The sequence below is a fragment of the Denticeps clupeoides genome, chromosome 3, assembly GCF_900700375.1.
Source record: "Denticeps clupeoides chromosome 3, fDenClu1.1, whole genome shotgun sequence".
In the NCBI taxonomy this organism is placed as follows: Eukaryota; Metazoa; Chordata; class Actinopteri; order Clupeiformes; family Denticipitidae; genus Denticeps; species Denticeps clupeoides.
Window position 1 is genome coordinate 25,258,000 of NC_041709.1, and position 26,179 is coordinate 25,284,178.

General features: G+C 47.3%; 1 protein-coding gene across 1 annotated transcript; it reads left to right on the plus strand.

Annotated features, from left to right (window-relative positions):
- Positions 1-92: 92 nt before the first annotated feature.
- Positions 93-23,974, plus strand: card14 (caspase recruitment domain family, member 14). The gene is made up of 21 exons (XM_028972852.1): positions 93-1,299; positions 1,391-1,592; positions 9,220-9,357; positions 9,624-9,949; positions 10,424-10,582; positions 11,395-11,514; positions 12,705-12,830; positions 13,085-13,234; positions 15,431-15,550; positions 15,652-15,749; positions 17,006-17,073; positions 17,150-17,216; positions 17,969-18,188; positions 18,402-18,528; positions 18,607-18,832; positions 19,274-19,337; positions 19,416-19,533; positions 20,961-21,125; positions 21,929-22,047; positions 22,145-22,260; positions 22,357-23,974. Exons 2-21 carry the CDS (start codon positions 1,406-1,408, stop codon positions 22,559-22,561), a joined length of 2,919 nt encoding a protein of 972 aa, XP_028828685.1. The 5' UTR covers positions 93-1,299; positions 1,391-1,405; the 3' UTR covers positions 22,562-23,974.
- The last annotated feature ends 2,205 nt before the right edge of the window (positions 23,975-26,179 follow it).

The window sequence follows — 26,179 nt, forward strand, 5'->3', positions numbered from 1 at the left end:
AGGTACTGACCTGCTGGGAGGCGGGGTTTGCCGTCTGGCGCCGCCCCTCTCTGTGACGTCACTGGGTCGCGTTGACTAGTGAGGAGCAGTATTTCCACCAGCACTTTTACTCTCAGTTGGAACGTGGTAGTAGAAAAGTAGAGCGAAATATAGCGATTCAATACTGATATCAACTTGGTATCGATAGTATGGATATTTAGGATCTGCACATGCCTACAGAGCGCTCAAGGCTCCTAGTGAGTAAGTCCAGAGCGACAGCGGCGAGGAAAGATACCTTGAGAGGAACCAACGCTGGTCAGCTCTGGATTTCCCTGGGTCCTTCATGTCCAGGATTAGCCGTTATCTAGTCCACTGTGGAGGTCTGTTGAGGTGGAGTGTGGGAGAGATCAGGGCTTTGAGCATCAGTGTAAAGATCAAGCAGATGTGAGCAGGGGAATTCTGGGAGTCCACATAAGGTTGCTAAAGATGGCACAACTTTGACTCTATAGTGACAGTCACAAGTGACAATCATTTTATCATTTCCAGTGCTGTTTTTTGGCCACTGGATAAAAATGAGAAAACCGCGTAGAAAGCGCATCAGATTGTAAGCTTCAAGATGACATGAATTAACATGCGCGGCAAAGCATTAGTATTTAGTAATAATACTACTACTAATAATACGCAAGCCAACAGGGCCAATAATCGGAAGGTGTGGGCTACAATCAGAGTGCAACACACTGACTATGAGGTGAAGATTAAAAACCTGACTGCTTTGGGGTAAATCTGAGCAACATCCACGCCATGCATGATGTTGTCCAGGAGGTTTCCAGATTGGGCAGATTTAAGATTCACAGAGTAATTTTTTAAAGCCGTGGATTATACAGCTTCACCTGAATTAACCTACTGCACATATATTACATAATAATTTCATATTAAATTTGCTTTAAAACGATTGCTTCATTAAACAAGTGGAAGTATTTTCTCAGTCTGGACAGAAAAATGGAAACAGCAAGATGTCGACAAGATATCTGAAATGTTCTGGTATATTGAGAATTTCCACAGAGCACACAGAAATGAATCGTGCTGATGTATTTGCGAGCCGCCTCTCTCTTGCGCCCCCTGTCGGCGGGTAAAGGCGACAACGCGGGCTTCCAGGAAGCAGAAAGGTATTTATTTACCCACGGGCGGGGCAGACGTAATGATTTCCCCACAGGCAATTTCCACAAACTCCTTCAGCCGAGATGAAAAAGGAAATAAAGCCTCACTGAGCGCAGCGTGTTTCGGCAAAGTGCGTGAGCGTGGCGGAGAAAGAAACGCTCCGTGAGTATTCACTTCCACGCGCATAACTATTCACAATTATTATTGTTATTATTATTATTATTATTGATGAACTATTATTCGTTTTCCGTAGAAGGCGCTCGCCGCCATGGACCCCGAGGACCCGGACGGCGAGGACCTGTGGAAGCTGATCGACGACCACCGGCACCGCATCTCGCTGCGCGTGCGCCCGTGCACCGTCATCCCGTACCTGCGGCAGGCGCGCGTCCTGAGCGAGATCGACGAGGACGAGGTCATGAACTCGCACCAGCTGACCAACCGCAGCATGCGGACGAGTGAGCGCCATCACCGCAACATATCCAGGGTGGGAGTAGCCTAGTGGGGTTAAACACTCGCCTACGAACCAGAAGACCCAGGTTCAAATCCCACTTACTACCATTGTGTCCCTGAGCAAGACACTTAACCCTGAATTGCTCCAGGGGGACTGTCCCTGTAACTACTGATTGTAAGTCGCTCTGGATAAGGGCGTCTGTTAAATGCCGTAAATGTAAATGTAAGTCTAGCTATGCAGGTAAGATATGGAGTACAACACACTGGTGTACATCAATCTGGACAAGCGTGTCTGCTAAATGCTGTAAATGTATCAAACGTAAAAACATGCTCATTACAATGATATCAAATGCATAAATTGTCCTAGTTGTTGGTGACATTATGAACATATCAGTCTTGTTAAGCATTATGTCAGACACTTTAAACCATTAAACCAGTTCCACCATTCACCAGACGCCCTTATCCAGAGCGCCTTACAATCCGCAGTTACAGACCCTGGAGACACTCCGGGTCTTGTTTTGTTGTAAATGGGGTTTGAACCTGGGTCTTCTAGTTCATGGGTGAGTGTCTTCCCCACCAGGCCACTGGCAACCACATAATTTTTTTTATACATAGATGTGGATCGCTGAGATTCTTGCCCTTGACTACCTGTAAAAAGGATTTTTAAAAGGAATGTGAAATGTTGCAAGTTCTAGTGCTGTTATGTAACGAATGCGATCGTGTTTCCCGTAAGCAGGAGGAGCCCCGGAGCACGGCATTGTATCGCCACTTTTGATTGTGTGCCATTCAGACCTTTTTATTAGACCCAGGGCCTTTGGTCCTGATTTATACAGACGTCTGATCCAAAAAAAGATTTATCAACGAATCGTTTGTTGAGCTCTGTAAATCATTCAGCACGTTTACTGTTCATTTGCTTGACTATCTCGTCTTAGTAATAGCCAGTTTATTATTTCAGGATAAATTTAACTGCATTTCAACAGAAACATCTACAACAACAACAACAACTACAACATTTATTTCTTATATAGCGCACAAGGAAATACTCCACACAAAAAAACTCTAGGAGAGAGAAAAAAGAAAGGAAGAAACCTTGGGAATTGGTGATACAGAGAGGGACCCCCTTCCAGGGTAGAGTGGTTTCAGTGCAGGGTTGGTGATTGTCCAATAGGAGAAAAATACGTGTCCATTATGATGCTACTGGTCTATTTGAAGATCCCTGACGCTTTAGTTGTTACAGTGGTGGTGGCTTGCCAAGTCCTCATTTAGCAGTTGTCTGGAACCAGGATTTATCTGCTGGTCTCTTCACTGGAGTCTGCCAGTAGTCTGTGCTCTTGATCTCGGAGAAAACAGACAGAAGCAGCGGCAGACGGTGGCATTGTACGACTGATACTGAAATATGTGGTTATGGTGGTATATTTATGCAACAGTGGCCCCGAACCCTAACTAGGACAGCCTAACTAAGGGGTAATTAACACTGTCTGTGTCTAACAGGGTGACTATGTGATAAAGTAATAATTGACACTGTGTCTGGGACTTTAACAGAAGACCAGAGAAAACAAACGTGTTTTCAGTTTAGATTTAAACACTGAGACTGTGTCTGAGTCCCGAACACTGACCGGCAAGCCGTTCCACAACTGCGGAGCTCTATAAGAGAAGGATCTGCTCCCAATTATGATGTAGTCAGTCAGCTTATGTCTGGTTGCTTGAGACCCAAGTACGAGAGCTTCTGTCTTATCAGGGTTAAACAGAAGAAAGTTGGTAAGCATCCACTGTCTAATGTCCTTCAGACAATTCTCTATTCTGTTCAGCTGCTGCCTTTCCTCTGGCATTGCTGACAACTGTGTGTCGTCAGCGTAGCAATGAAAGCTAATACCATATCTGTGAATGACGTCACCTAGAGGAAACATGTATAAGGAAAATAGTAACGGACCTAGGACAGAGCCTTGTGAAACACCAAACTCTACAGGGAGTGCAGAATTATTAGGCAAGTTGTATTTTTGAGGAATAATTTTATTATTGAACAACAACCATGTTCTCAATGAACCCAAAAAACTCATTAATATCAAAGCTGAATGTTTTTGGAAGTAGTTTTTAGTTTGTTTTTATTTTTAGCTATTTTAGGGGGATATCTGTGTGTGCAGGTGACTATTACTGTGCATAACAAATATATACCCATTTCAATTATTTATTTTTACCAGTGAAACCAATATAACATCTCCACATTCACAAATATACATTTCTGACATTCAAAAACAAAACAAAAACAAATCAGCTGTCAGGATTGCCTGCAGCTGGGCTCCACACCGGAATGCAATCCTGACGCCCCATAAATGCCGGAAGTTTTCGCCCGTTCGGGGTCGCTGGCATTTTCGTGAACTTCAGTTGGTAACACTGCTTATAATTTGAGTTCTGGCAATCGCCACACGCCTACGGGTTAGTTTTAGTTCCTTATTTAAGTTAAATCGTTTTCGGCCACCGCGCCAGTCTTTATTTGTGTTTCTTTATTGTTTATTTGTTAATAAAAACCCCTTCCCAACATGTCAAACCTCTGCGCTTCCTTCCCCCGTAAGTCCGTAGTCGTGACAGAATGCCAGCGACCCACCCAAAAGCGCAGAGGTAAAAAACAGAGGAGAAGAAACGCCGCGAAGGACGCAGCCCGGCGCGACGAACGCGGACGGCAGGGGAGAGACGCGCCGCCCGTTCTGGTGGAGCGTTTTCTCCCCGAGAAGCCGTGGTACGCGGCGCCGCGTGATGACGTCACCCCCGGGAAACTCCGCGAAACCCGGAAGCGACAACGTCGGCGGGTGAGTGGGCGGAGCGAGGACGTTGGCGTCGGCAGCAGCGAGGAAGTGACGTGGGCAGCGAGCGCAGAAGATGCGACCCCCACGATCTTCGCCATGTCGAGCCAAGAACTCTGCGCTCTGCTGGCAAGGCTCCCCGTGGACTGGGATGACACGGACGACGACGAGAGCACGGGAGACGAGAGTTGGGCTCCGCCCATCGCGCCAGTCTGCGATCGTCGCAAGGTCCGTGGGGACCCACGTCACTTCCAGGGGGGTGAGAAGCGGCAACAACAACGGCGGCGTTCCTCCAGCGAGGAGGTGGGCAGCCTCCAGCCCGAATGGCCAGAGTACTGCCCATGGGAGCTTATCGCGCCATGGGTCCAGGATGTCCGCAGGGTGGACGACCCTTGGAGTCACCGGTGGGAGGACACGGATGACGAAAGCGATGATGACGTGGATTTTCGGTGGGCGGTCGGTGCCGGGATGGCTCCGCCCAGCGTGCGCGTCCGAGATCATCGCGGCGTCCGTGATGACCCATGTGACTTCCGGGGGTACGAGGTTGACACGGACGACGACCAGGATGACGCCGTTTGGGCAGTCGGTGCCGGGATGGCTCCGCCCATCGCGCCCATCCAGGATCGTCACGAGGTCCGTGGAGACCCACGTCCCTCCCAGCAGTGTGAGGAAAGCTGGTGGAAGAGGGCAACGGGAGGTCGCCAGCCAGCAACTGCGCTGCCGGGACTGCCTCGCAGGGAATCCTCCATTCCTGCTCCAGTCGCCGACCCGCCTTCCCTCTGCCCGGACGTTCCCCAGCAAAATGGCAGCGCAGCACCAGCGCCCACACCTGCTGGAGAAGACGTCCACCCCCCTCCACACCACACACCTACCACCATCTCCAGCGACGTGCCCAGCCCAGTGTGGGACCGCCCAATTGTCCCGGGACCCTTCAGTGGGGCAGCAGACACAGACGAGATCACTACCATCCTCACGTGTCTGACTGGATCAGCATGGGGCTGGAGCACAACCCTCTGGCAGCAGGTAGAGACAGACAGGAGTTTTCGGGACTTCCAACAGAGACTGAGGGCGGAGTTTGATCGGCCTGAGCCAGGGATCGAACTCTGCCCCTCCACCACATCCAGTGCCAGTCAGGATCCGGGGCAAGAAGACCCAGCACTGGTGGGCGACGAGAAGGTCGCTCCTCCCGAGATCCTGGCTGTGCCCCCTGAGGAGGTCCCGGAGAGCCCAGAGAGGGAGCCAGACGACCCTCTCTTCTGTCTGTCTCTGTCTGTGTGTGTCTGTGTGGCATATGTGTCCGTATGTCGCCCCCACTTCCCCTCTTTGTGTCCACCAGATGGCGACCCAGCCGCGGAGCCGAACCCCAGGGAGGAGGTTCCTGACCCGAATGTGCTGGTCCAAGGCGAGGCGGACAAGCCCCAAGGTACCCCTAAGTCCAGCCGGGGGGGGTGCTCCCCCAAAGAATTTTTTGGGGGGGTGCAGTTCGGGTTGGGGACTCCTCCTGAGGGGAGGGGAGGTGGGGAAGCGATGGAGCTGGGTCCTCCGGTAGCCAGTGAGGAGGGCGGGCCAGGCATGGGCCTGCGTCTGCCTCCAGAGGGGTGGAGCGCCATAGAGCCCCCGGGTAGGCATGGGGACCCAGCTGGGACAGGCAGGAAGAGGGCCTGCTTGTCCCAACGGACGCAGAAGGGGCTAGCCGGATGGTCTGGCAATGCCCCCCCCTTGGCACCAGGGCCGTGCAGCGAGAGGGGCTGCATAGTCCCAGAAGGCACCAGCCTGGGGTGCCTGGAACAGTTGCCGGAGGCTCTGGGACAATCTCCCTGCGCGGTGCAGGGGGTGACACTAGACGTGTCAGAGGGGACATGTGGAGACAGGGCCCACACGTACCCAGATGGATCGGCCCTGATTATTGTGTGCAGGTACGGGAGTCCGGGGCCGCCATGCGGGACCACGCCGGGGAGCCAGGCCGAGGGTCCGGGGCCGCCATGCGGGACCACGCCGGGGAGCCAGGCCGAGGGTCCGGGGCCGCCATGCGGGACCACGCCGGGGAGCCAGGCCGAGGGTCCGGGGCAGTCATGCGGGACCACGCCGGGGAGCCAGGCCGAGGGTCCGGGGCAGTCATGCGGGACCACGCCGGGGAGCCAGGCCGAGGGTCCGGGGCCGCCAAGCGGGACCACGCCGGGGAGCCAGGCCGAGGGTCCGGGGCCGCCAAGCGGGACCACGCCGGGGAGCCAGGCCGAGGGTCCGGGGCCGCCAAGCGGGACCACGCCGGGGAGCCAGCCCGAGGCACCGGGGCCGCCACGCCTGACCACGCCGGGGAGCCAGCCCGAGGCACCGGGGCCGCCACGCCTGACCACGCCGGGGAGCCAGCCCGAGGGACCGGGGCCGCCACGCCTGACCACGCCGGGGAGCCAGCCCGAGGGACCGGGGCCGCCACGCCTGACCACGCCGGGGAGCCAGCCCGAGGGACCGGGGCCGCCACGCCTGACCACGCCGGGGAGCCAGCCCGAAGGACCGGGTCCTCCAAGGGGAGGATACAGCAGGGCAGGAGCCCTGTGGTTGCCGCCGTCCGCCCCGCCGCCTCCACTGATGGTACTGTTGGGGCTCCGAGGACGTAGCCCTTGGAGGGGGGGCTCTGTCAGGATTGCCTGCAGCTGGGCTCCACACCGGAATGCAATCCTGACGCCCCATAAATGCCGGAAGTTTTCGCCCGTTCGGGGTCGCTGGCATTTTCGTGAACTTCAGTTGGTAACACTGCTTATAATTTGAGTTCTGGCAATCGCCACACGCCTACGGGTTAGTTTTAGTTCCTTATTTAAGTTAAATCGTTTTCGGCCACCGCGCCAGTCTTTATTTGTGTTTCTTTATTGTTTATTTGTTAATAAAAACCCCTTCCCAACATGTCAAACCTCTGCGCTTCCTTCCCCCGTAAGTCCGTAGTCGTGACATCAGCGACCAATATAGCCACCTTTCTTTGCAAGGACACTCAAAAGCCTGCCATCCATGGATTCTGTCAGTGTTTTGATCTGTTCACCATTAACATTGCGTGCAGAAGCAACCATAGTACTGGTTTCCCTCCTTCTAAATCTCACATTTGATGATGGACCACAGGTTCTCTATGGGGTTCAGATCAGGTGAACAAGGAGGCCATGTCATTAGTTTTTCTTCTTTTATACCTTTTCTTGCCAGCCACGCTGTGGAGTACTTGGACGCGTGTGATGTAGCATTGTCCTGCATGAAAACCATGTTTTTCTTGAAGGATGCAGACCTCTTCCTGTACCACTGCTTGAAGAAGGTGTCTTCCAGAAACTGGCACTAGGACTGAGAGTTGAGCTTGACTCAATCCTCAACCCGAAAAGACCCCACAAGCTCATCTTTGATGATACCAGCCCAAACCAGTACTCCACCTCCACCTTGCTGGCGTCAGCTTGTGTGTCTTGTTCAGTTGTGGTCGTCTTTCAGCCTTTCTTACCTTCGCCATGTCTCTGAGTATTGCACACCTTGTGCTTTTGGGCACTCCAGTGATGTTGCAGCTCTGAAATATGGCCAAACTGGTGGCAAGTGGCATCTTGGCAGCTGCATGCTTGACTTTTCTCAGTTCATGGGCAGTTATTTTGCGCCTTGGTTTTTCCACACGCTTCTTGTGACCCTGTTGACTATTTTGAATAAAACGCTTGATTGTTCGATGATCACGCTTCAGATGCTTTGCAATTTTAAGAGTGCTGCATCCTTCTGCAAGATATCTTACTATTTTTGACTTTTCTGAGCCTGTCAAGTCCTTCTTTTGACCCATTTTGCCAAAGGGAAGGAAGTTGCCTAATAATTATGCACACCTGATATAGGGTGTTGATGTCATTAGACCACACCCCTTCTCATTACAGAGATGCACATCACCTAATATGCTTAATTGGTAGTAGGTTTTCGAGCCTATACAGCTTGGAGTAAGACAACATGCATGAAGAGGATGATGTGGACAAAATACTAATTTGCCTAATAATTCTGCTCTCCCTGTACTTTACTATATGAAGACGAATCACCATTGATGTCCACAAACTGATACAGATATGATCTGAACTATACAAGGGCTATTCCCTTAATCCCAACAACATTTTCTAACCTGTCAAGGAGAATAGCGTGATCGATAGTGTCAAACGCTGCACTCAGGTCAAGCAGGACAAGCAGCGAGATGCGGCCCTGATCAGTGGCCAACAGCAGGTCATTAACCACTTTAACCAGTGCTGTCTCAGTGCTATGATGAGGTCTAAATCCCGATTTATATACTTCATGGATATTGTTGCTGTCTAGGTATGCGCTTATGATTTTTGATATAAACGGAAGGTTGGATATTGGTCTATAATTTGATAGCTGACTGCGATCAAGATCAGACTCAAGAGACCCTCGGTCACTCTACATAGGGCTACTTAAAGGTTCAAGGCCTTCAAGGTGAACGATTAGGAGGTTCTGGAAGATGTCCATGGACTGAGAAGGGCGCTGAATGTCACATTCTAGCGTGGGGGAAGATGAGGGACGTCCGAGAACGGAAGTGGGGGAGTAGAAGATCCGATAAATTCTGGGGCCTGCGAAGGCAATGGGGGAATTGTACGATAGGAGGAGACCCAGAATTTAACAGAGCCAGTATTAATTGTGGGAGAATACCATGGCATTCTCCAGAGGTTCCTTGGTAATTCTAGCATCAGAGCGAGGAATTTACTAGAACCTCTGTATCCAGCCAGCTTGGATTTCCATTTGGAAATGACTCAACATGGATCACAGGAAGAAAGGGGCCAGGATGGACCAGATTTTTGTGGTAGCCTGACCAGCTTTCTCCATCCTCCAGGCCACATGCTGGACCTGCTGCACATTCGGGGACGTAATGGAGCTGTGGCGCTACTGGACAGCCTGATGATCCACTACCCCGACCTCTACACCCAGATCACCGGACGTAAGCCCAGCATTGAACCTTCGGGCTTCAGTGGTGAGTGCCGCCACCCTCCTGATATGTTCAATCAGAACGAATTCGGAAATTCCTCAGAGGAAAACAGGCAGGGAGGAGCTCACTGCAAATGAACTGTATGAACATGGATTACTTATCCAATCTCTTACAAGGCCAATAGATTTTTTTACTGCCTCCTTGTGATTTCTGCGAAAGCTGTTGCTAGATATTTGCGTCTGATTGAAGTGTTATATTGATGCCTCATCGTACTGACATTTTTCAAATTTCCCCCTCCGCTCTGCGTCCAGGTGTGATCACGTACTCCGAGCTGACGGACTACCTGGTGCGGGCGGTCAGCAGCATGCAGAAGGAGCTCCAGCAGGCGCGGGTGGAGGGCGGCCGCATGCGGGAGCACTGTGCGTCCCTGGAGGCCGAGCAAGGCTGCGCCGAGGAGCGCCGTGAGGAACAGTTGCGGCTGCAGGAGGAGAACGGCCGCATGCGCACCCACATGTCCAGCCTGCACCGCGACCTGCTCAAGCTCAAGGACGAAAAGTGTGACCTGTATGTGCGCTACGCCGCTGCCGTGGACGAGAAGTCGGCCCTCGCCATCCGCTGCCGGGACCTCAACCTGCAGGTTCTCACCAGTTATCAGCTGTTGAAATATGACTATTCCATACAGCCATGTTAAAAGTCTTCACATTTTAAGCAATTCTGTCCTCCTTGAGTGCTATACAACATTTATATTTACAACCTCATCCAGAGTTCACAATCGGAAGTTGCAGGGACAGTCCCCCTGAACACTCAGGGTTAATAAATGTCTTTTCAGAATGCATTTTTCAGATAGATATAAATAACCAAAATAAGTAGACAACTGCTAAATTAGGAAAGTTCAATAAAAGTTTTACACAATACAGGTAAAACAGGTTTTGTATGTGAAAGGGGCTTTAAACCTGACCACGCCCACTACCAAGACAATCATGCAGATTTCAAGCATTCAGATGGGTGAAGTAGACATTAGAGAACATCAAATTTGATCAGACGTTTAGCTCTTTTACCGAAGATTGCGGTCGTACAGCAAGGTCTGACCGTCTGTGTATGTGGACATCAGGTGTACCAGATGCAGTGTGAGCTGCGTAAGACGCAGGAAGAGACTGCCTTCCAGCGGCGCCTCTCATTGCGCTGTGCCTCCCTCGGAGACACCCAGAAGCTCAGGGAGGAGATCTCCACCCTGAAATGCAAACTGATGGAGGCTGAGACGTTCACGCCAGTGAGTGAAAGACCGATGCCCGCATAACCCTGCAGATACATGTGCACACACAAATGTCACGAAACAGGGGTTTAATACATGATCACACGATAGGGGAAACAAACAACGACCCAACCACGAATAGACACAAACAGGGCAGCTTAATACAGGCAGACACAGGTGAAAACAATCAGGAAACATAATAGCACAGGACAGACCTGTAAACAATGTACTACAACAAATAATAATACAGAACTGTCTTGTAATTGCATATTTAATTACTAGCTTTGTCAATTGTTTAAAAAATTGTAATGAATCAATCAGGATTGGTTGTGACTAAAGGCTAAAGACTAAAAAACTTATTTAAAAAAATATTTTACGCTGTTACAGAGAGAAATGTGGGAAAAAGAGTTGCCAGCATGTGCCCTTTGAAGATGTCACATGTGGCGCTTCCCATTCAGTTTGAATGTGGTGACGTCGTGCGCCGGCGAAAGGAATAGTGGGTCTGACGCTCCGCACTGAGCAAGCACCGGCCTAATAAATCCATTTATGCAAATGCAATGACCAATTCAGTGGCGATTTTGTCGCAAGAAAAACAACTAGTGATTGCTGCTCATGTGCTTCCTGCACTACAAACACACCCACAATCCATTGAATGGATTTGTGAATGTTCACAAAAAAACAGTGTTCATTTATTGTAATGTGTTCAATAGTAAATTTTATATATATTCTCGTATGTGTGTGTGTGTGTGTGTGTATATATATATATATATATATATATATATATAATTTTTTTATTTAGGGGCTAAAGGTCAACTGTGTTTTTTTCTCAGGCTCGAGAGGACATTTTGGCTCAGGATCTGGAGGAGGCTCGGGATGGACGGTCTGAGCTTGCCGACCAATTGAGGAGGATAAGCCAGCAGAACGAGAGGCTGGTCAGAGAGGCAGAAGAGGTAACATCATGTTTCGTGTATTTTATTTTGCCTCGTTCTGTCCAGGGGCGACATTGTCATTGGAAAATGACAATTAAAATGAACAATTTACCCCAGCTCTAATTTACATTACTATTAAATGGAAACACGTGGCTGCTGAGGTGCCTGAATACTGAAGCAACGCACGCAGTACCATGTGAGTAAAAACAAACAGTGAAATGGCTGAACACGGAGTCGAGGAGGGCAGTGATAGTCATGGTTTTATATGTTAATAAACTGTTTACCATTTCTGCTGTCAGAAAAAATTCTGATAAAGATGTATCAAAAAATCAACTTGAACGATATGGGAAGGTTTTTTTGGCCAAATTGCCCAGCCTATTGTAATTTGTAGTATAGTTCTCAGTCAAAAAAAAAAAACGACACTTCTCATACTGCTACTGAGCAAAAACTATGATTTCCTGTATGAAACTACGTTGTACTGTATGAGATTCTGTGATTATTTCTCTTCAGCGTTGAATAGATTCCAACATAAACCTGTTTGACAGCTCTCTCCGCCAGTTGGTAGGTCGGTTATAAATATACAGCGATATGAAAAATAAAAAGTATACAAATGTGTGTGCAGGCTTTGTAGTACGCAAACATCCAGCTGGGTCTTTGTCTTACACAACAATTTTATGAGGTTCATTTTTGTTTTATGAGATTATCAAGGTGATAAGTGCACAATACAATGTTTACATGTTTCTAGAGGGTGTCCAACACCCTGCTGATGGACAGCTGTCTCTTTCACAAGCAATGTTCAGTGAATATTATTTCATTTTTTTGTAAGTGTACATAAACAGTTATTGTAATAGCCTTATGTTGAAACTTGTTGCAGAATGGTTTGTGCCTGCTAATGTGCCTGCCCTTGTCTTACAGAAAAAAGCGACCTGTTTTATTCTCTATCTTTCACGTCTTTATTATTTGCTTTATTATTCTTAATGTACATGTTATATAAAAATACAGTAAAAAAACAGACAATGTACAAGACTGCTATCATTTGAGCGTTGTTAAGAGTGTTTCATTGAATTGTGTATTGATGTGGAAAAATGACATTTTTTGTTGTGTTTGGACTATATAAGAGTTAGCGAGTGTTTTTAGAAAAGTGGAGGAGCCTGCAGCTCTCACCGTATTTGCCTCACTTGCATGGCCGCTGTTTCTCCTCCAACTCTCAGATGTACGAAGAGAAGGAGGGCCTGACCCTGCAGGTCCAGAAGCTGACTCTTGACTGCGAGATGTACCAGCAGAAGAGCAACGTCTTCCAGAGCCAGATGTCGGAGCTCCAGGCCGAGCGAGACCGGGTCAGTGTGCAACCCGCCAGGCCCCATGCCGTGACAGCGTTGAAGTGCTTTGTTGGTACTGGCTTGCATAATTGCTGTCCCATTACACCAGGGTGAAAATCTACACCAGGGTGGGTATCAGGAAACAATTCCTGGGGTTTCCTTCTGTCAGGGTCGAATTTGAAGCACGTATTGAATGACCCTGCATGAATGTGTCCAGGTTTGCTGTAGGAAATGACGTCCTGACTGTTGTCTTGTTTGTGTTGTTCACTCAGGCCTACCTCTCCAGGGACGACGCCCAGGCCCAAATTGCCCGCAGTCTGGCTGAGAAGGACACTCTGAGGGGGCAACTGGTGGAGCTGCAGGAGAAGGTCTTCACCCTGAGAGCTCGGAGTGCAGAGTGCGGAGCCAGGGACAAGTCAAGGGTGGGTTCCTCCGTGGGTTCTCACCATGACACTAATGTTCTTATCGTGACTATGCTCAGGATTGCTGCATCTAGGTTATTATTCACTTGTTCTGGGTCCAACTGGGGCAGCACAGAAAAGGACTGATGAGGTGGACTAAGAGGTGGACGCACAGATAGAAACCCATAGCTTATATCAGGAGTGTCATTTAGTTCATGGAGCGAGACTTGGCCAATCAGCTGCAGCCATTTTTGTTTCAAGGAAAGGGGTAGAATGACAACTGAAGAGATATTCATATAAAATTCTACACAACACTGTGGCATATTGGACACAGGGGAGTTGTGATGGCTCTGAAATCAAGCAAGGGCGTCCCAGGTAGTGGATATTTGGATGTCATGTTCAGTGGAGCTCAAAAAATTTGAATTGCATTTTTAAAGATTCTCACACTTGGGGTTGGTATGATTCTCCAAATCCACGGTTTCGTTTTATGTTCTGTTGGACATCACATACTCTGCTGCAGACATAAAACACGTCTTAGGGGCATCATTTAACAACAGATTTTAAACAATTTCGTTTTTGTAATGTGAATAAACGAACATTGAATGAGCATTGGTCCGTCTAAAACAACTGTCTAGTTTTTGTTATCAGTTTAATAATAAATAGTATGAACTTGCAACAAGAGCTAATGAAAGTAAACATGACCTTGGCTCCGTATCAATCCAAACAGAGGGCCGGGAGCCACATCACCTCGGTGAACATTAACAGGCTCTCAGTATAAACAGCCAGTCACGTCGCACGTCATCCATCAACGTGAAGATGGATACAGAGCGGCGCTCACCGCAGGCATCGTGTCCAGCAGATAATCATCTCCTGGGGTATTTCCAAATCTTCTGAGCGTGTTCGTGTTCACTTGGGCTGGAGTGCCGAATGCTTGAAGTGGAGCATGCGGATGTGCTCTTTTTTCAGATGTGCGAGACAAGCGTTTACGAGCTTCATAAAGATCTGTTATGGTGGTGCGTGCTGGGTTGTTGGCAGTGAGAGATTGTGATTCACCATTATTAGACAATCAACAATCTGTTATTCCCAAGAATTCATGAATGAATGAATTAATAAACCTCTCTTATTGTGTTCAAAATGAATAGTAGCCCAACATGACTAACCAGATCTACTGTATACTGTTTTGGTAGAAATTATATTACTACAATGCAAATGAATTACACGCTAACCTATAAGACATATTATATGCACAGATTATACTGTTTGAGGGAAAAGCTACAAATGGACATACATTATAAACAACTGCAGCAGTAATAACAACAATACAATTCATTTGATTTATTTTAAAGCCGAAGGCTTGATATACCATGAACAACAGTAAGAACATTGATCAATTGTTGATTTATTTATTTTGAGCAAAAGTCATAACACACCATGTTGGTTTAATAAATAAACCAGCATTATTCTAACAAGCCTGTTTAACCTGTTGCAGGCAGGGCGGAGTCTCTCATCCATTCCCTTGTTTACTTGTTTTCTTGTGGTTGTCATGACAGTGACGTTCTTAAATTTGCGTTTGAAAATGTACTGTTTGGCATGCATGATTCAAAACACACAATCAAAGTGACTGGTTATTGCTGTAAATTGTATATTTATCATTCGTACTTAAGATATAAAACCAGCAAGCAGCACCAGTGATTTGAAGAGAAATTTAATCCGTTCTCTGGTGGCGCATACGTTGAATGTAACGACTGACATAACCTGGTGAAGGTTCTCAGTCCAAAAAGGGTTCAATTGGAGGCAACTGGACTTCTTTAGTTCCTCGAAGACGTTTCTCTTCTCATCCGTGGAATTCATTGACGATTGAGGAGGGTGATTCACAGGTAGTATCAGCTTATTAAGCAACAACAAACAGCTTACAAGCTTGACACTCCCATATTCCAGTTAGAATTGACAAAGTGAAAGGTCTTCAAGGGATCTAACGAACTCCAGTTGCCTTCATTTGAACCCAGGCTGGTGCTGCGATGGAGTTACTCATTATATGGTTACGTCGATTATTATTATGGTGGGCCACATAACTGCATTCATAGATTTCCCATCACCTTTGTCTCATTTTGTCATCACATTCCTACCTGCCCAGACTACCTGAATGAGGACATTTAAAAGTATTACACCCAGATGATAACCAAGGCATGACAAACATAAAGATTTGTTTCTGTACAGGACAGGAAGTTCAGCTGGGAGAACAGCAGCCATGAATCCAGCTGTGACTGCGGTTACCTCAGCCCTCGGCCTCGTTCCCGGCTGAGGAGGATGGACGCCATCAGCCCCGAAGACCTGGAGGTGAGAGAGAACGTTGTTTCCCCTTTTTTTCAAAATACTTCAGAAAAAGTGATGTCGTCTTACACCAAAAAATATATTCACCTGTGTTTTTATGCGGGCAGCTGTCTGATGGGTGCCTGAGCAGCATCCGCTCCAACCACGTGGAGCCACCCTGTTCCAGGTCCCTCCGCAGACGTGAGATGGACCATGATGAAGACAGGTAGCCTTCTTAACCATTCATTATCAAACAGTCTCCAGTTCGTACGTATGGATTTAAGGCTGTGTGCTCATTATATTAAGCCAAGCGTGTCATTTTCACTACTGTCACAGTATTTAGCTTTGCTGTATTCACAGGAATAACCAGATAGAAGAAGATGTGACAGCTTGCTAGTTATCTGTATTTTAGAGATGAGGAAAGATTTTTCTTTAAAGATGTCTCTATAAACTAAGTTTTAAAAGGGGAGGAGCCTGTAGGGAAGATTGACAGTATTTCCTCATTGTGTACTATTTAAACCCCCTCCTGTCATTATGTCACACGCCAAGTGAATGACGTTAATGAACATGCCAGAGGCTTGGAAAATACATAGCTCAGAATAAATTATTTCATGGGGTGGGGTTTCAATTAAGCATACTTTAATTTGAAATGTCTTTGGCCAAAATAATGTCAATGGGACAAGTTTCCAGGTCGGATTTTTATATTTGCCTTGCCTCATGATGGCCCAATTTACCTTGTTTTCACCTGTGATTATTAGTATAAATGTGTCCTAATCATTTTTCATCTTTTATATTTACCTTTGTTGTCTCGTGTCAGTGTGAGGCCAGAGTGCCATGTTTATGGATGACAGATGATGATGTTTGAGAGTTGTGTGTTTCTGCGTCTTTCAATCGGCCGGGACACCAGTTTTAATCATGTAAAAACCGCCAGCAGCACATTCTTTTAGGCAGACTCTTCCACAGTCAGCTTAATCTTGCTTTTCACGTACGTGTACACTGTAGGACATTCACTTCTCCATTCCCATCGTTCTTTTGGTCTGTACCATTTGCTAGAAAGGAGAATTCAAGAATGAATAGGATTTCATTTTGCACTGCAAAATGTTCTGTTGTTGCCAATATTTAAAAAGTAGGATTTAATCTAATTTAAAAAGATTACATTTGCAAAGAAACATTTTATTTAAAAATATGTCTTTTTTTGTGTAATTATTTCTGCCACAATAGGAAAGACTTAGTTGATGTACTAAACACCAGTCAAAAATCTGTACTTTATAGTGTCACCAAAGCATCCATTAAAAGGCAAATAAGTATGCAGACATAGGAAAGCATTTTGAAAGTGCATGTACGAGTTGATCGCTCCAGACAACAAAACAGTCGTCTAAACTTACTGCCCAGACCGGTTCTTGTCACGAATGTGGTAGAATGAAAAGGTGTGAAAGTGTGCGATATAAACAAGCTGTACTTCCTCCTTCCCTCTCTCCATAGCAACGATGCTTCAGACGATTGTCCATTTTCTTTCCAAGACATGGACAGCGACTTTGTCGTCATTTCAGGTACTGGGCTGCTTTTACAATATCCCTGAATCAACTTGTTGAGCTCATTGTAACAGACACGGTTTCTCATGAACAGAAAACGACGTTGGAGTGAAGTCTACAGCTCCTCCTGCCCTTTCCAAAGACAACTGCAATCTTGACAGGTACAGGTTCAACACGTTTATGAACATAACTGCAATTCTTTGCATAATCAGAAGGTTTGAGGTGCCACTGATGAAAGCACCGTCCCCACACGCTGCTCCCCGGGTGCCTGTCATGGCTGCCCACTGCTCACCAAGGGTGATAGTTAAAAGTAGAGGACTCATTTCGCTGTATCACCGTGTGCTGTTCTGTGGTGTTTCACAATGACAATCACTTCACTTTGTCATCAGCTCATGCACAGAACAGGGTTCTAATCACCCACAGCTGCTTCCTGTTTAGAAGCAGAGTGATCAGGACCCTATAAAACATTGAGAGTTTAGCACACTTGTCAATTGGTGCCAACTAGTGGTCCAGGTGCAATACAGCATCACATTTACTACCGTAATGTCTCTGAGTGATATGTGCTCTATTATGAAAGGCTAAATGAACTTTCATGAATAAGATGTGTTAAATTTCTGACTTAGCTAAATATACATCAACTGAAAACATCTTCTACAATGAGAAATCTAAATTAATATGACGTAGCTACCTTATCTAATACTAGTTTGTTATTAAACTTAATTTGCTATTGTAATTCTAGCTTTTAAAACATAAATGTTAGGACATGTAAGTTTTTGGTTCCTAACTAACCTTAACATTTACCAGGTAATTTGATTAAAATTAAGAGAGTAATTTTCATATTCCATCATTTTTATGACCTGTGTATCTTTCTTGTAATCCTAATCTTTTTAAAACATGTAACCCTGTTGTAAAGCCCTGCGTCCCAAGAGGCCGCGAACCTGTTCCTTGTGCGCTCACGACCCCAGGCTCTGCGCATTACCGGCCGCATCCTCGTCCTCACCTTCCAGGGGGAGGCGCTGCTGAGCCAAATCCAGGTCATTGGCGGGAACAAGACTGGAATATTCGTGCACCAGGTCACCGAGGGCTCATCAGCCCACGCCGCTGGTGTCATACCAGGAGCCCAGATACTGGAGGTATACTGATCAATCTGTGCGTCCTTTAAAGTAATAATGAAAAGTCTATGGATATCTGTTTTCATATGAGGCTTGAGCTTTCATTTTTGTATAGCAGCATTTATTCAAACAGTTCAGTCACCCAAAGAACAGAAATGAACCCTGGCAACAATCTTTCTCAGAAAAAACCCTAAAGAACTGGATCTCTAACATGCCTTTTGACGTGTCTCACAGGTGAAGTATGAACACGAGCAGGGTGCCATGCGGATGGTTCTGGAAGACACCACCCAGGAGGAGGCACGGTGGGCGCTAGGACAGGTCCGGGGCTCCTGCCACGTATCCTTCCGGCCAAACCAGGATGGTGAGTCCATGTCTTTGAACTTCACCTCAACCACATCAGTACGTTTATCCACTCAATCTGTGGAACTGCTCTGTCCAGCCTACGACAATCTGATGAAGCAGCTGAAGACCGGTGAGATCTTGTCAGGTGACTCCTTTTACGTTCGAGTGAATGTGACGCTGGCGTCCGGGCTCTCAGTGAAATGCAACGACGTCCTCCACGTCACCAACACCTGCCACAACAGTGAGGGCTCCTGGTGGGCCAGCTTGGTTCACCCCTGCCAACTGCTCGACCTGAAGAGTGGCTCCATTCCCAACTACTATAGGTATGTCCACAGAAATTATGTCTCTTGTCCCTGAGCATGATACTTAAACAGTGGCTGGTAATTCCCAACTAAACAGGGAAATCAAACAGCAATGACTGTTCACTATGACCCATGAACTAAAGCAAGAACATAAAGGTTAACTCAGGGGTCGTAGTAGCCTAGTGAGTAAGATACTCGCCTGTGATCAGACGCCCACAAAGTCCCAGGTTCAAACCCCACTTACTACTATTGTGTCGCTGAGCAAGATACTTAACCCTGAGTGTCTCCAGGGGATGACCGTCTCTCTAACTACTGATTGTAAGTCGATCTGGATAAGAGCGTCTGATAAATGCTGTAAATGTGAATGTAGCAGGAGTTCTGAGTTATGAATCATTCAATTGTCACATAAATTGTCTTTCAAGAACAATTTCAGAAACAGCCATTTTACTGACTTTCTTGCAGAGCACAGCGCCTTCTGATCCGTTCCATTGAAGACATGACTTTCCAGCACAAAGCACACAGAAAGGCAAGCAAGTGTTAGATTCTTTTGTGACGTGAAACATGTGTAGTCTGTAATAATTAACAACCACGCACGGCTCTGCAGGTGGAGCGCGTCCAGGGAAAGCAGAAGGCAGTGAGGATCGTGAGCGCTGGTCGGCAGCTGCGCAGCCCGCTGTGGGTCAGCGTTGAAGACAACAGCCCTGGGTCGGCAAAGCCGTTCGGTAAATGCAGTGACTCTGTGAAATGCTCTCAGGGAGGTATGGGTGAAACTACATAAAGGCAAGGGGAGGTAGTCTGAAGTTGATAAAAAGTGGCCAATGTTAATTCCCAAGCTAAATTTAAATTTTACAATCTGGAATGGGCAGATTCCATTGTTTAAGTTTCGGTTCCGAAATGTCCATGTCTTCCAGCGAGTAATGACAGTGAGTTGATTCCTGGTGAATTTATGTTTTTAGATTTTTTTTTTTGCACGTCTGAAACAGGGGTGTCCAAACTTCATCAATAGCTTGGCCACCCACTAGAGGTTTTGTAGTGTCATCCATAGGCGTAAATTGTGGTGGTGGTCATGACCCCCACAAAAATCTGATCCAGCCGATATAACACCCCAATATCATTACATCATATGATTAATAAATATTGTAGTGACGGGCTCCGTGATGGGGAGAGAAGAGACGCTTGACACAGCAGATTAGCTCAAAGAAGCCTTTTACTAGCTAGCACCAACCAGGTTAACAAGTGGTCAACAGCAGGGCAACAGGGGAGGCATTCACCCAAGATCATTATACAACCCCTGCCTGCTCCCGTTACTCCCCACTACCAGGCAACATCCCACTAAATCCCCCAATACTCACCCTAACGGTGGGTACAACCTTTACCTCACTAACCCCAGACTGCCCTTATGCTAATCAGACCAGCCCTATTGGCTGCCAACGCTACATTACCTGCCTCTTTAACAAAGTACAGCGCCCTCGCTGTCCCCAATCCCCAACAGCAAAGTCCAAACCCACAACAGCAGAACCCCCCCCACAACAGAGTCCAAACCCCCAACGTCCAGTTCCAGTACTGCCCTGGAGCGTGCCGCCTTCCCCCTGGATGCCACTCCGGAGTCATCTCCTGGGTTGCTCCAGCCGGAACTGGTGACCTCGGCCAGCCTGCCGACATGGTCTCCTCTCCAGGCTCTCCGACCCCAGGGCTCGGCAGTAGGCCACTACTAACTGTGGTACCAGATGACCTGGTGGTGCACCAACCTCCCATTGACTCCTGCTCGTCCACGGCACACCGTATCCGGCCCCACGTCTGGCCCACTTTGTGGTAACGCGACCTCCCGGCATCGTCCTCTCGCTCCCGGCATGTACCTCCAGGTGTCTTCCCTCACATGAACCATCGCGAACCAACACCAGCCACCTCTCTGGCCCAGGACATCGGCAGGGCCTGAAGCTTTGCTTGAACATGGCAAAAGCTCTACCTTGTGTCAAAGCTAAGAAGTACAATACGCTTGAGAACAAATTTTATGTGTAGGCCATATTGCATTATATTTATAGATGTTGCTGCAGGGCAATTAAAAATGGAGCCGTAGTTTGGACACCCCTGGCATAGAGAGTGAAGAGCCTCTATCTCATTCTCTGTCTGTATCCGTCTTCTTCTGTAGGGCATAAAAGCACCCACAGGAGCACTGTAGCCCTCATGCCCTACACATTGGTCACTCCCCACTACCCACCCGTGTGCCGACCTGTCCTCCTCCTACCCACCGTCCTCGGCAGGGTCCTGCACAAGCATCTGGCACAGATGGAGGGATACCAGTTGTGTGAGCCTGGTGAGTAGCCGGGGATCAAAAGGATCATATAGGGCACCAAGTGACAAATAGCATTCTGAACTCTGTCACATTTGGTCCTGTAGTGGCTAGAAATGACGATAGGTGTAAAGAGTGCTTTGGTGATTCTCCTTCGCCGATTAGGCGGTCGGATCTGAAATTGATCCCCTTATGACGTCATAAGGGGAAAGGTAACCTCCCGTTTCTCTTGTTGTTTCTGCCCAGAGAATTTCCCACCCCTACCCTAAAACATTATCTCCACCGACCGTCATGGCTTCCAAACATACAAAGCAGTGGGGCAGTTGTGGCCTAGTGGTTAAGGAAGCGGCCCCATAATCAATCAGTTCGAATCTGGATACCATTAAGGAGCCATTGATCAAAGCACCGTCCCCACACACTGCTGCCCGGGCGCATGTCATGGCTTCCCACTGCTCACCAAGGGTGATGGTTAAAAGCAGAGGACACATTTCGTTGCATCACCATGTGCTGTGCTGCAGTGTATCACAATGACAATCACTTCTCACTTCATTGCAGTAGCTCGGTGAATGGATGTAAAAAAATTTTTTTGTTCCATCACGCTAGACTCTGAAGAACGAATGGCTATATTTTATTTTTCTGGAAAAACACTGACACGACTTCCTGTCTGCACCGAATATTGTGGTTGGTGTTGATGACGTCATTTCCATGAATGCCTCCTCAACTTCCATACGAGCTTCATTAGCGGTGGAGGTTCATTCCACCACCTAGGAGATTATTCAAGCATCAAAGGTGTGCTTTTAAAGGTGTGTGTTGATTCTTCACATCAGAGATCCTGAGTTCAGAAGAACACACTCAGCGGCTTGAGAAGGGCGGGGTTCTGGAGGAGTGTCAGCCCACCTCCCACCGCTGCTACACTATACAAGGGGTGGAGAAGATCATGAAACAGGTGAGGGGGCTGTATTGCTATATAAGCCCATGATTTGCTGTCCTCTGTTGTGTCTCTGTGTGTAGAAACTGTTGTTTAAGCTTCTTCTGCTATGTAGGGGACCCACTGCGTGCTGCCGCTGGGTCTGGACTGTGTGCGGTGTCTCCACCGGGCTGAGATCTTCCCCATCATCATCTTCATCACTTCCACCGAGCGCAGTGTTCGTAGGTTGAGGTACAGCATGGCATAATCCACTATCACTTTTGACAAGCAGCTGTTGCCATGGAAATTAATAGAAATTAATGCATTTTTTTTTTTGCCGCTTTCCAGGCACAAGCTCCGACAGAACGGCTTGACGGAGGCAAAGCTTCTGGAATGTTCCCGGGCGGAAGAGCCACTCCTGGATAAGCTGCCTTGCCTGTACCGCAGCGTGGAGCCGGACTCCTGGAGCGACACGTCCTTGCTGGACACGGTGCAGTACGTGGTGGCGGAGGAGCAGGCAAAGATCGTCTGGGTCGAAAGTGACCTTTGGTGACCCACGCAAGGGATGGGTCACCAACTCTGCTAATATGATAAACCAAAAAAATAATATGAACACAATTAAACTATGTCAGTTTTTCTGGAATGAAAACATTATTTTAAATTTGAAATAACTAAAAACCTTTTCATAAATTAATATTAATATTTCTTTACCTTTCCCACATCAAATGATCGAAAAACTGAGCTTGTGGAATTTATAAGCTCCAACATTGAATGGTGAAATATTAAAATAAAATGTAATACTTTTGTTTTCTGCTTGAGCCGGTAGACATGTGTAAGAATTAATATAGGAACCATAAGGAACCAATACAAGTCTATAAGTGTACATTTTGGTGAAAAACATAGACCTCTTTTTCACATCTTCTTTAACTGCTGATTAGATGATCAGCTCAGCCAAATGTCACCAAACCTCTGATTACCCTCCTTTTTCACCCTATTTAACCCTTCCTAAGTTAAAGTGTGTTTTTTCTGAATTGTTGGTATAAAATGTGCATCTTGATTCAGTAGTGTATTGCAGTGAAAAAGAAAATGCTGCTGTGGTCTCTTCATCTTTTTCCAGAGCTGTATGTAAAGACAGCCAAATGAAGGAATAGCTGCTGTAGATGTAACTGTTTTATTTTATTTGTCTGCATTGTGTCTGGTCTGCTCATGCCCAGATTTTTGTTACGATCGTCCCATGGCTCTGCACCTGCTCAGTCCCCTAAAATGCTTGAGTGACGTCGTGAACCACCAAGCTTTGTCTGTTCTTCACACTCTTCTCACTACAAAACCGTTCCCGATTGTCTCTCGCGCCACAAAGACATCCCGGCTAATGTCTCAGCTATTTTTACACTGGCCCTGTGACTCGGCAGCTGACGTGGTTTCTGTTAACATTTTACCACATTTCATGACAGCTCCTACAGGGAATCTGGGACACTGTGGCGGCAGTTTCAGGAGATAAACGGGACATAGTTGACACCGGTTGGTGATAAGGGCCGGGACATGTCATGTCTGGAATGGGGAAGTGTGTCTGGGTATTCACGTCCATTACAGTCACAACCGTTCTTGCCTTCCTGGTTGACTCATGCAGGGCAGACCTGATAAGATGCCATTATCGATTACATTTTTTTTACATAAAGCACATAAATTGCTGTTGTCAACTATGTCTTAAACGGCATGATTATGTTGTAGAAGTTACATTTAACATTTAAATGTTACACTGTCCGATGAACAGAGAATTTCGGTTATATAATAACTGCACTGTTTTACATGTTAACTAATTTAAATTAATCTAATAATCTGAAAAATATGTAAATGTTTTGTTCTCATTATTTTGTAATAGGGAAATAAACTGACAGTAATTACCTGAATTTACTAATGCATCTCATGAAAAATGTCACTTTATAAATAATTACCGCATATAAAGGGATTTTTGTTGGTTTGTTTTCTGTTCATGATTAATTCTGACATCTCTTGAAAGGTTGAAGTCCGGCATCTCAAATTATTAACCCACAAAAGGAATTCAAATACGTGAATGCAACTACTTCTTCAGCATTCTACACGCTCCGAGCGTGTTGCGGCCACAGGAGGGAGCCAGAGAGCAAAGCTGAACCTCTGCAGGGAGTGGTTGATGGGGGGGAAAAGGCCTTGGCGCCGGAGTCGTGGACATGCCAGTGATCGCTGGCTGCCAGCCACTCGGCCTGGTTGACTTTGTCTAATTGACTGGCAGGCGGACATCATTCACCCAATCAATAGCCTGCATCGCTCTGCCCTCGCTGGCAAATGACTCCGGCATTTTTCAGCAGTCCTATGGCATCAATTGCCTCCACTCTGCACATTTCTTTTAGCACCACAAGGGTCCAGTATTCCCTTCTGGTTGCTGGGAAACAACACCCAGTGTGATCGTCAGCGTCCATTTAAGACAGTGACAAGCAGCCAAAACCCGGCCTGTTGAGAAGGGGCAAGGGGGCATTTGGCCGCACTCACTCCCACACACACATCATTACATGTAACCGTGCAGAACCGCTTGTATCACGAACCACCTCTCAGCTTGTAAACCAAATTTAAATCTCGTTTAAGTCATTAAGCATTTTGTCTTATGGAGGCCAGCGAACTCCCCACGCGTCAGGTTTGGGAAGAACAACACACACATATTCAACGCTAATTCAATTTACACTTAGACATTTATACCGAAGGAGTAAAACAATGCATATACGCACACACACACACAGAGAGAGAGAGAGAGCACAGCTTCTAGCTACTCTCCTCAGGGAAAGCTTAACTCTCTTTGATTCTTCCCCTCTTCCCGGGCAGCGAAGAGGGCCGGGTCGTTTTTTTGACCTTTTTGCCTCAGGCAACGGCGTTTGATCATTATGGGAGACGTGACTCAGTTACGTTTTGCAGTACACTCCGCTGAAGTGGAAACTCCGCAGCCTCGCTGGTATGCTTCCAGTAACGCGAGCATGGCGTTCTCTGTTTCAAAAAAAAGAAAGAATAAAAAAGAAAGAAAGAAAGAAAGAAACATGCCTTCTTTGATTCATTCACGTCAGAGCCGCAGTTCAGTTACATGGAGCCGGTCTCAGGCCACATGCCAGCGAGTTCTGAAGCGTTGACTGTACCAAACCCCACACGCCCAGCACAAGCGCCTGGTCCAGCAGACATTCGATTCGCCGCTCGCCACTTCTCCTTTCGGCTCTCGTTAGCGTTAGCCGGGCAAAGCGAGTGCTGAACTGCGGGTGACCCTGAGTGGTGTGACACACGTGACTGTTAGGTGCGAACCCGTCGCTTGTGGGCTCTCCTCGGCCAATAAACCACTCGCTGGTGCGAGAGAATGTATTGCGTGTTTGAATCTAAAGGCTGGACCGCGCCCCCGCCCTCCCCTACACATACCGAGGGTGCAGTGGCCTGATGGTGCCGTGTGAGGCTCCATTGTGTGGAAGGTCGAGGAGAGTTAGGGTCAGGAAGGAAGACCCCCCGAGACTCTTCGCGCAGCCTCGATCCGTCACAGTTGTTTTATAACCAGTCAGATTATAAACACACTTCATAACCCGTCTTGAAAATTTGACAATGGATGCTACGAAGCTATTGAATTTTTGTGAGGAGGTCGTCCTAAATTTGAATCACATTTGAGATCTTTCATCTGAGATGAGCCTAGAATGTATTCCGGACTCATGGAGGAACAACCTGGCGACGGAGGGGGCCTTGCCAGCCGGCGCTATCGAACCTTTTTAATGCTCTCCCCAGCCTACGTAGAGAGTTTTTTTACATTAATGCAAGAGCAGAAATCAACAGGCTTTCAGCGACTGGGACGTTTCCTCCTGGAACGGCTAACTTAATCAGAGGTCGGATTTAAGATCCATTTTGTGGGGGTACTGAGGACCGCTGGGTTTCCTTGCGGTCTGTTCTTTCCACCGCAGGCTGGCCACTTTAATGGAGTGTGGCTTTTTGCGAGACCTCAGAGGGAGCTGTGCGGTGGGAACTCACGAGGACGGAATCGCGAGTCTGAGTTAAACGGGTTAACGTCCTACGGATGAAGGGAGCCACGAAGCAACTGCCGATGAACACAGCAGGGTTTGGAATTTGATCGCGGCCTTTAATGTGACATGGAGTCACTTCTGAGTGTCTTATAAGAGTG

Excerpts from the sequence above, each read along its gene's own strand:
- card14 (XM_028972852.1), top strand. The coding sequence starts at position 1,406 with ATGGACCCCGAGGACCCGGACGGCGAGGACCTGTGGAAGCTGATCGAC. Across the intron at positions 9,358-9,623 it reads TGAACCTTCGGGCTTCAGTG|GTGTGATCACGTACTCCGAG; the intron begins GTGAGTGCCGCC and ends CTCTGCGTCCAG. Across the intron at positions 15,750-17,005 it reads ATGGACCATGATGAAGACAG|CAACGATGCTTCAGACGATT; the intron begins GTAGCCTTCTTA and ends CTCTCTCCATAG.